Here is an 11468-nt window from a genome sequence, read left to right on the forward strand (position 1 = left end):
TGCTTAATGTCACAAAATATCATACACTGAGCCTTAAATGTTTACTGAAAACTAGTACAATGACAGCTAAACGCATTATTACTAATATCAATGCTCACACTGAGCCAACGTGAATGGACTATTGTAAAAAAAGACATCTAAATTTCGATATTCAAACCAAGGTTCATGTGTTTTTTAAACTGTATATATTCAGTCCATTTAGTTTTGCTTTGACACTGTAATTTTGTGAGTGGGCTGAAGTACTCTGTGTGTCATACCTACGTTCTGTCATTGATATCAATCAATCAAATGTTATTTATATAGCATCACATCATAACAAAACTTATCTTGTGACACATTACATTTAGAGCTGGTCTAAACCAGAATCTTAAGCCAATATACAGAAACCCAACACAATCTGATGGCATATACTCTCTCTCTGTAATGGTGGCTATGTGTCTGACATTAACATGTTATTTGCCTCATTTTTAATTTCTTCCATATTCGGTTTGGTTTTGTCTTGGGTTTCGAGATGATGACAGGTTTGTGTTACTTATTATAACTGAAAGCCTGAATAATACAACAAGTGTTTGAAGGCAAAACATGGTTCACTGTAGTCTGGTTTAAGGCCATTTTTTTAGTTGCATAAAAGAGCAGGTGTTCAGTCTTCACTGTGGTCCTTGAGAGGGTTTGGATCAAATCGTTAAGTTGGGGAAGGTATAGAATTGTAAAATAATTTAGTGGTATATAAACTAGTGATTTGCAGTAAAATGGTAAACACAAACAACTGTCCTTTTAAGCGTCTGTTATCTTTATTGCTGCTGTATTAGTCCACGGTTCCATAATGTTTTCACCATGGTCATATGTTAAGGCGTGATCATCAATAATAAAGCACCGTGCTCTTTGTTCCTCGTGGGTGTAGCCCGTGCAGTGGGGGCGTGTGCACGAGGGGGTAGGTGCGTGCTGACGTCAACGTTCGGTTCGTACTGTCAACGCCAAAATAAAACGAGTAAAAACTTTTGTATCGGACTTGCAAGTGGATACACATGGCAGTACGGCGGCAGCAGGACCGTGGGGAAGGCCGTCCTTCAGCCGACTCTAGAGGGTGTTCGGACATGGCTTTGTCTGAGTAGAAGGGGAGGCTGTCTTCTCTCTCTTTTTCTGAGGTCGCACAGTCAGAGCCAGCGGGCTATTTCAGTTTAGCCGACTTGCTAGCTAACGTCAAGTTGTAAGAAAGTCGAGAAGACGGCGACTAAACGGGAGCTTGTCCGCCTACACAGACCTATGCGACGGATACTAGGTAAGATATATCTCCCCATTCTTCTTTTACACCACCCGGTCTACCGCGAACCAGACCAGACTGAGCTAATTTTACGCTATATACATTTTTTAATGTACTTTTTTTTTTTTTTTACACTGCAACAGCTCTATCCCTCTTCTTGCTTTGTCGTTGGCAGCAGGAACAGCTTACGTAGCAGTCCTTTCCATTTTAGACAACAACTTCTTTACTCCTGAAATTGTGACTTGGCTGCTTCTTCCTACTCGTTCAACACCTGCCTGAGTAATATCGGAAAGCTGTGTTCTCTAATTTTGCAGATATTCACGCTAACACGGTGCTCGCCATTCCCAATAACTGTCTGCAATGCTTTATCGTAAACTGTCAAGAGCACAGGACTTGAAAGCTACCAAAGGCTGTTACATAAACCCTTTTACTCGGAAATGCAAGTGCAAGTTGCTATTATGAGTGCACAGCACACCAAATAAGAATTTGTTTTATGCAAATGGCGAGGATCTGTGTCAGCTTATGATGATCAGTGGTTATTTCTAAGTATTCATGTCATGTCTCAACGTGCCTGCAGAGATTGGTGGGATGAGACTGTCCAAGGATTGTGCTCCAAGAGCTGCTACAGAGCGAGTTGGTCTGCTGTAGCAATGCGGTACACTGGAGCCGTTTTATATTTCCAAAGGAAAAAGGGAAATTGAACCGCTATTATTTATGTTTGGTCAATATGTCAAGGGGTCATGGTTTGCTGACAGCAGCAGGATCGTCCGGCAGAACAAGGTCAAATGTTGACGGTAGAGCACCTCTCCCGTCCGGGCTGTCAACCGCAGTGGGGAGGCTGTGTGTGTGTGTGTGTGTGTGTGTGTGTGTGTGTGTGTGTGTGTGTGTGTGTGTGTGTGTGTGTGAGAATGCTGCTGCTGATTCCTCCCATGGGGCAGTGTGAACCATCCTGCCAGGTGAAGAATGCCAATGAATTATTCAGGCACATGCTGCATATGATCAACGTGGCCTAGGAATGTGCATAGTTGCTGCCGGGGATAATAAGAGGCTCTCAAGGGTGGCGCGGCTCCTCCAGGAATAATTGTCCACTTCATCTCTTTTGTTGAACATGCAGGTTTTGTAAAGGATGGTGGCACTGGGAGGCTTTGAGAAGTAGCAGTTTCCCTCCTTGATTTAAGAAGGAAGTATCTGTTGTGAATGTGTTTGGCATCTTTTAATTTTTTGTGCATTTAGTTGGTTCCATTCTTAGATGTTTCATATCAAGAGTTCCAGTTGAAAGTGTTTCAAAAGTTCAGAGCTTTGCACTTGTCTCAGATAGGTCTGAGCAAAGCTGTAATCTTCATGGTGTCAAATGGGTTTGCTTGTGACACTTTGGAGATATTTATTTCCACAGCTTGTTTTTGCTGTTTGTTTTCTTGTTCTATGCCAAACAGCATGTGTGACCCAGGCTGGTTTTGAGTAAAAATAGAACTTAATATTGGCTACATGCCTTAAGTGTCATGTGCTTCCTAGAGGTTGATATACTTAGGTTGGCTTTGCAAAGGGAATGCCTTAACAAACTGTGTGGCTGCATTATGTTGGGCACCTACCTTTTGAGTCTTTACCTAGTACAATCTTTGCCATCAGCTCTCCAGGAATAAGTGTGTTTAGTTTAATTTAGTTTGCTCAAATAATTTCTGTTGCTCTGTCAGAATTCCCCTGCTTTAATCAGAGAAGAGTTCACAGTAGCATGTGCTGTATCTTGTGATGGCTTTTGCCACAGAGGATGCAAAGAAAATGGCATGAATGATGAGGATGCACTTTAGCACCCTGTGTTCCTTTTTTGGTAAGTGTTGCAAACATAAGCAACAGCTTTTATTTAGGAAGTAATACAAAGGTTAGTTTTTGTGTAATGCAATTTTAATAGCTTGTATAATGTACTTTCTAGAATAGGTTTTAAAATGACATTAAATGAGCAATAAATTATTGTTTACCGAACAAGAGCAAATACCAGAAATGTGGAAGGGTTGTAAGTAAGGATGTCCTGAGTCGTGGAAGCCGGTCGTTCTTGGAATGATAACTCGGATCCATACTAGAGTTGGAGGAATAGTAAAGCGACAATGTCTGACCGCTACGCTACCCCCCTCCCCGACCAACAATCACGGAGCCCCCCACCACCACCACCAGCCATAAAACACAATAAAGATGACGGAGAAGTCCATTCTGAGCCACTGTGGAAACATAGCAATGTTTCTGTCCCGTTCATTATTTAAGAGCAGATTCAGCTACTTCCTGCTGAAATGTCATATTTATTTCCTTTCTAGTATCAATATTGACACTAGTATTGATGTGTTGCATGACTGCAGTAGTCAAATAATCAGGTTACAACCCAAAATTGTACTTTGGTATCACTAAATTCATCTGAATCAATCAATTAATACTGAATCGAATCGATGTTGGATCGAATCAAATCGTGATTAATCAATTCAGAATCTTATGAATCGAAATCGAATCGATTATGGAAATTGGCCATGATACCCAGCCCTAGTAGTGAACATGGAACCACCGTCATCTTCGACAATATTGATTCACCAGTAAAACCCATGGAGTATGATAAATGACAGTGGATGAAAACACTTGTTTTATGTTCAGTTAATGATATATTTTACAGGAAAAGTCACTTTTTCTTCAGTTTTTGATGTAGGCCTAATAACTGTCAACTGTAATCTGAGTTTTTGTGAACATCCACATGATCAGTAAATTAAATATAGGAAAATACATGATGTTCACTGAAAAAACACAAAATACTGAGGATAATGTCATAATTATTAGTGCTATTTCACTTAAGAAAGTTAAATATACAGAAAAAAAATGTTTTGGAACAGCCATAAAAATAGCACTGGGTCTAGGGTTTATGAGCTAAGAAAAACAGAAGGTTATTTAAAGTCTAAATAAGAAGCAAGTAAATTAAAACACCAAAAGTGACTCAGCATAAATGAATGGAAAACAAGGACCACTGTTTCTGGTAAAATGCAGCCTGAAAAGTTGTTGCGCAGTCTTCTGTAGCCTGTATGCCTCATGAGTTGAACCCATTGCCTCATCTTGACAATCCTCTTTTCTTTCCTCGCACAGCCTTTGTTTTCTTTTAAGGGATTTTTGTGTGTCCTAAACAACTCACTGTAATCCCTCTTGCAAAATATGCATAATAATAGAGCCCTTCCAAGTTTGAATGCCATGTGACATATTAACACAACGTCACATTTTCCAATAGTTCTCAATTAACCAGTAGCTTTTTTCTCTTTCTGGCACTCTTGTCCTTTTCTCTCTTTAGCTCTAGTGCCTCTCTCTTGTCTTTCATGTTCTGTACCCCTTCTATGAGCTGCCTTGCTTGTCTAAAGCTCTCATGTCACTTGCATCAGGCAGCCTATGTCTCCAGCTTCTTTTTCCCATCTGTCCCTTTCCCTGTCGTCTCTGCTTTGTGAGGTGGATGAACCACACAGGGTGCTGCTTCACCCTCTCATCACCGCCATCCCAGTCTCTGCTGTTACCCAGGATGACTGACAGTCATCGATTGAACCTGTCCATGTGTATCACCCTGTCTTTATCCCCCTTGCCCCCCCACCCCACGTCCACCCCGTCTCCCCTCTTGTCTCCTCTCCTGTTGTGTTTAGGTGAGTGATGGAGATGAGAGAGTTGACCGTGGTAGCTGGCAGCTTTGTGGGTTTCCAGCTGCTTTTCTCAGTGGCCAGCCCGCGGCTCTCCTCGGCCATCACACCAGGATATGGACGGCTGCCTCCCACCAAACTCACAGAGTGGAACTCCAGGTGTGTCACTGAAAAGCCACTCTTCCTCCAGAGCAGACAGACCTTTCACCTAAAGCATCTTAAAGTTTCATAGAGGTTCTGGATTTACACTAACAGTGGCACAAACATGTCCCTGGCATGATACACAAGTATAGTGCAGCAGCAGAGTACAGCAAGTACAAAGTTATTCTGTAAACAATTTGGGGCTTGTGATTTTCTACAGTTTTTTTAATATTTAACCTTTATTTAACCAGAAAGAAAATCCCACTCATTTGCTCCCAGTCCTTGCCTGGGAGCAAGGGAGTTTTGGCCAGCATAGGCAGCAGCAAATACAACACACAATTACAAGACTTCACAGTTAAGGTGAGACATTACAGGTGAATTGGGGTAAAATTTTAAATTAATAGATATTACCATGAAACTTCCTCAGTTGATTACTTACACAAGTATGGAAAAAAATGTATTACAGGTTTTTAAAATTTTTGTTTAATTATGCAAATTAGGCATAATCTCATTAAATATGTGCAGTTTTGCTTACATTTTTGGTACATAGATCTGAACATATGATGTAGCCAGGTGCAATTTTTTTTCCTTTTGTTCACACACAAGCTGAAAATAAAATTACAGAGGGATTTCAGGATATCTGCTTTCATTACCTAGGAAATCATAGCCTTAAAAAAATCAATTTTTGACTTTTTTTTTTTTTAAATTAAATTGTCACATAAATCAGGCCAGAAATGATTTATTAACAAATCCCTCTGTAAATATCTTCAGAATACTGCTGAGTGTATAACTGGAAAGTTTGGTGTACATAGGTGCTACAAAGGCTGAGCTGTTTCTACCGGAGTGTGGCAAAACACTCATTTTCAGAAAACGGCATTTAAAGATTTACATAGGAGAATTTAATGCCTTGCTATAGGAAACAATTGCTCAAAATCAGGCCCTTAGTAATAATAATATGGGATATTTCAAGCTCATGGAAATTAATTATTTAATAACATGGTGGGCATATAAAGCCTACAACTGCAGTAACTCAATGAATTAACATTGACGTGTCATGCACAAATTTGGGGACAAAACCCAGGCTAGACAGTTGGATGGACCCAGAACCAGACCAACAGTAGATGTCACAGCTTTATTATAATAATAATAATAATAATATGGACCAAGAACCAGACCAACAGTAGAGGTCACAGCTTTCTAAAGTCTAAAGGATCAGTGTTTAGAAATAGACCTGATGCAGCACAATTAGGGCACAAGAAATTTCGTATCAGTTCCCAACGGCAGCTTATGGCGCTGCTTCCTGGTGGTTTTTCAGTTCATCCAATAGATTGATTTCCCTTTTCACATCTTGTAAGCACAATTGCTGCTTTCTTTTCTTTGAAAGTTGCAAAGTTAGGAGCATTTTCGGAGGTCCTACAGTAAGCTAAACGCGGAAGTGTCAGAGTACACCACATGATACGTCTGAGCGAATCATGCTAGCCAAAACCAACAGTAGCCAATGAGATTTCGTCATTAACATTAAATTGCCCCTTGGACATTCCCAATTGGTTCCCAATAGAAAGGAAATGCCCTTATTTGGATTACATAGCATTGTGCAGGAGACTCAGGCCTTTCCAACGATACCAGACACGACAGAGTTTAGTAAATGGACAAAACACGGCACGTTGGTTTGGAATGCTAACTTTTTGGTAAATTTGGGAGAAATTTACTGCTCCAAGTAAACAAAATGTAATAAAATAAACATCTTAATGTATATTTTCAATGTTTTCTTTATAGCAGCTTGAAAGAACACATACTGAAGGAGTGACTTAGCCCAAAATCTCAAAATTGACCACTGCATGAAGAATCGGTTTTTGCCTGCCATGTCTCGCCTTAAAACAAGTGCAAGGTATGGAGTCGGCCTCAAGAACTGTTTGGACTTAGAAGCGCTCAAAACCAATGACAGTCTAGTCAGGTCTTGTGTCTGTAGTTTTTATACTACTGTTTAAAGGTCCAGTTCATAATTTTTATTAGTGTAATAATTTAAAAATAGGAATCATTGTGTTCTTACAATGAGGCGTTTACTTGTAGAGGCAGAAGGTCACCTTTCTTGCCACCATGTTTCTGTAGCCACTCCAAACAGACTTCTTTGTAGTGAGCAGCATGCTGCATGCGTTACTGTCACCCAGTAGTTTAAGTGTAAACTACACTTATTGTGTTGTTATCATTAGATTAACCCAGTGGTTCCCAACCTTTTTTGGCTCATAACCCCATTTTAACATCACACATTTTTGGCAACCCCAGATATTCAAAACTGAGACAGTTTTTTGCTAAAGTTCATTTGTTTTTGATCATATAATAGTTTGCTATACTATGTTGCAAATAAACATTCATTTTAGATGACATTTAGGCTATATAATGTATATTATTATGGACGGCGGCAGAATAGCCAAATCGAGATTACTGCACAAAGTGAGAATTTTATTTTCATTGGTCAGGATATGTACAGTCAGTCCAGCTTGTATTTACAAGGCTGCAAATTAATACTGAACAAACAAATAACTCAAACTATAAATTATGAAAAAGCTGCAGCATGTTAAACTGGCCAGTTTTAGCTTCAGAGTTTGTCATGTCTTTTTTGTGTTGTGATTGTCTCTCTCAACTCACCATATATTTTTTATTAGTAAGTTTATTTTTATTTTTATCAACTACTAGAAATTTCAGGCGACCCCATTTGAATTCCAGGCGACCCCACGTGGGGTCCCGACCCCAAGGTTGAAAAACACTGGATTAACCAAGCACAGACTCTGACAAAGGGCCTGTTTCTGTGACCACTGTAGGGGAGGATGAAAGGTATTCAGCTGGTTGTGACTCCACCAGTTTCTAATTTCACATTGAACCTTTCATACAGTTTTTGGCTGACATTGTACTTTCATTGTCATGATGATATTAACGTACATGATAAACCCTTAATAAAATACTTTAATACAACAATTTGTATACACATGCCATGCATTAACACCTTATCAGATGGAGTCCTGGCTACATGGGCCTTCCACTGACATCATTTGGCCAGTTAGATGAAGGCCCAGTCAGCAAGGATAATTGGTGTCAGTGTCTGAGGATGGACAGAATATAAAAATATGGTTAATTAAGGCATTTTGGCCCAAAATGAGCACTTCTCATCGGAATTATTTTTTATTCAGCGTAGTGTATTAGGGCTCAACAGTTTATCCACATATGTAAAACATATGGAACAGTTGTAAAAGATACATTTGTGAAAAAAATTATTAAACCAGCCTTGTTTTCTTCAATTTCTTGTTCATTTTAATGCCTGGTACAACTAAAGGTACATTTGTTTGGACAAATATAATGATAACAACAAAAATAGCTCATAAGAGTTTAATTTAAGAGTTGCTATCTAGCCATTTTCCATGGTTTTCATGACAATAACCAACATCACTTAAGTTCTTACATCAATACCTGTGGCATTGTACTGCCAAAAACGGTGTTTTTAGGCATTCCATGTTTTCTTTTCTGTTTTTGTTACATGATACACACAGGAGTAAGTACTTGATTGCATAACCCTTGTTTTTGATGACTTTTGATGGTCTAATAATTTTTGTATCTCAAAAGAAGCAGTGAAAATTAAACATTAATTTCAATTATTGTTTTGTTAGATTATTTGGGCATTCATGTGCAGTTTCTTCAGTTAAAGAATGTTTTAAATTAATTATTTCAATTCAGTGTTTGGGTTCTGTATAGGTTTGTAGTCTTCCTGTTAGACCGTGAAAGACATAACGCCTGTATGACTTATACACACGCTTCAATTTCACTTGTTTATTTTTTGCATCCATGTCATTGTCAAAGTACTTAACAGTGTTCTTGCACCTTGCAGATGTTCCTCATTTTCTACAGGCCGAATAATTAGTATGATATATTTTTGTGGGAACAGACATGGCATAAAATATTACACTCATATTGTTAATACGTAGTGAAATGAAGTGCATACTTTCAGATCCAAGCAACATTTTGTGGCAACCTGCATAGGAAACTACAATACACAAGCTGGTTCTTTGTGTTTCTATGTGTGCTCTAGTGGTTTAGGGACTGCACCTCAGTTCTAAAACACTGCTTATATAAATGTTGCACATAGAGGTTTTACATACCAATTATCTGTTGAAACTAAAATAAATAGGATTTTAGCAGAAGCTGATAACAGATTGAAGGAGGAATAATTATACACCCATCACATGGGTATGAGGCTATTAAAAAGAGTGTTTAGTAAAAGAAGTAGTGCCCTCACACTGTATCCAAGCAACAAGAAGTATTCAAGGACGACTTCTTGAACTAACTGCTGCCTCATCTTTTTTTCTTTAAGATTATTTTATTTAATTTCCATAGCTGATGATTTACTAGATTTTAAGGTTACAGGTTTTATAATGATCAATATGAAGATTTGTGACTAAGATATAACTAAATATATAAGATACAAGTAAAACTGTACACAGATTTACATATTTAGAATTTTAAATGAAAGTCCACCCACCAGCATTTTATTGTTCAGTTGTAGAAGTTTGCATTTATTATTTCCTTGACACATGCACTCGTAGAATTCTGATGCTGTATCATGAAATTCTCCTGCAGACCTGTTGAGACACATTTCCTTAGATAACAAAGCATGCAAGGTCATGACATCATAGCCAAATGGACCACAGTTAAGCAACCAGCAGTGTTTTTTTTTTTTTTTTTTCTTCTGATGCATGTCCATTGAGATGGACCCTGATGTGCCTCAGGCCAACTCATCATCATTCCACACAACTACAGCGGTGAACTGAGTGGCCAGTGGAGCAAAGAGCAGTTTTAAGTTTCATGTAGAAACTTTGAAGGTTGAAGTTCAGAGGGCAGTAACTTGGGAGTTGCATAATGTGTTTTACTTTCTCTCGGTTGTTGGCTGTTTGCTGTCTGTCTGCCAGTGCTAACACATGATCTTTAATTCAGTGGACCATAGTTTACACGAGTAGTATATGGGCCATGCTGAATAGGGAATATTCCAAAACAAGTCAAAGGCCAGGACACTGATGTTCCCTTTAGACTGGCTTACCATTGCATAACAGCCAGCTCTGAGTGTGTCAGTGCGTTGTTTATGTAATCATGACCTAAGTGAAAGGAGGGAGAAGACATTTCCAAAGAAACAGTCAAACATGAAATTCAGCTGCAAAAAAAAGAGGACCAGAGTCTTTTTATTTTATAGTCTGTTTTGTTTCTTTTTTTCACTGTTTGCTCTCTGCTTTTTAATCAGATGTCTTTCGTTTTTACAAATATCATTTTTAACTTCTCAATACAAGAACCAGGAAAAAGACATGGAGCAGCTGCAAGATTTGTATCATATTCTCCACAGATGGCTATATTGATACTCAGTTTCACCAACTTCCTCCAGCCAAGTTCTTCTGTGGCTGCTCCATTCTCAGACACTTAACTGTGATTCTCAGTGCCAGCAGTAAAAATGGACTCATGCACTCGTACAGTAGCTGATCTATGGAGCCTGTCCAGTGTTGGCTGTGGCTTTATGGAGTGATTTCACTATCAAAAATAGGAGGGCGCAACTTGCATAGAAATGAGCATATAAACTGAAACTGAAGAAGTAAAAATAATATTGTGGGGAGTAAAATTATACTCAGTGCCAATGAAAACACAACACTTGAAGATTCTTATATTTTTTTTAAATCGATGAGGATTTTTATTCCATAAGCTCTTTGGAATTAATCATAGGCCATTTCTATACAGTAAAAATAAAAAAAACACATCCAAATTTGTTGACAAAAAATAAGGATAAAGAAAGAAACTCAAGGACCCCCAAAACCAAAAGTCACAAAGCGGTCCTGGAGGTGCTGCAGCTCAATGTAGCGATCCTGCTGTGGCGTGGTCACATGTGCTTGTCCAGGGCGAGGTCTGTCTGCAGTTGAGCCAGTTTCTTCATGCCTCTGTTGCATCCTGGCTATGGTGGACACATTGCATCCAAAACATGCAACCTGCCGAGCAGAGATTCCGGCCTCCAGGAGCCCCATAGCATGGCATCTTTGGTCACATGTCAGTCCAGGCATCGCTGAGTTATTGCAAATGATTTTCGTGCTTTTCAGCTTGCCTATATATACAAAACATGACCACTCCTTAACTGACCACAATTCCTTAAGTTGAGCAGTTCATTGCTGAGCAATGAGAATAACAAGTCTTATGAATGCAGACAAGTTCATTCAAGCGTGACAATAGCTCAACCCGTCTCAGGTTGTTAAGAAATTGTCTGGGATTATCTCATACAGGTGAAACTGAAACATATTGATGCAGCTCAGGAACACAACACTCAGGATTGTACACAAGTGAACAAAATAAGACAAATTAGCAAATGAAGGAACAAAATAGACAAACAAAAAAATGAACAAAAT

General features: G+C 38.9%; 1 protein-coding gene across 2 annotated transcripts in view; it reads left to right on the top strand.

The window, feature by feature from the left end:
• Positions 1–973: 973 nt before the first annotated feature.
• tlcd4b (TLC domain containing 4b) overlaps positions 974–11468 on the top strand; it is a 41073-nt gene continuing 30578 nt past the window's right edge. The window contains exons 1-2 of one of the 2 annotated variants that reach the window (XM_030142363.1): positions 974–1279; positions 4912–5064. In XM_030142363.1, coding sequence (XP_029998223.1) covers positions 4919–5064 — 146 coding nt within the window. In that variant the 5' untranslated portion in view covers positions 974–1279; positions 4912–4918. The remainder of the gene's footprint in view (positions 1280–4911; positions 5065–11468) is intronic. The other variant, XM_030142364.1, reaches the window with a different exon arrangement.

Source organism: Sphaeramia orbicularis, chromosome 8 (assembly GCF_902148855.1).
Source record: "Sphaeramia orbicularis chromosome 8, fSphaOr1.1, whole genome shotgun sequence".
Lineage (NCBI taxonomy): Eukaryota > Metazoa > Chordata > Actinopteri > Kurtiformes > Apogonidae > Sphaeramia > Sphaeramia orbicularis.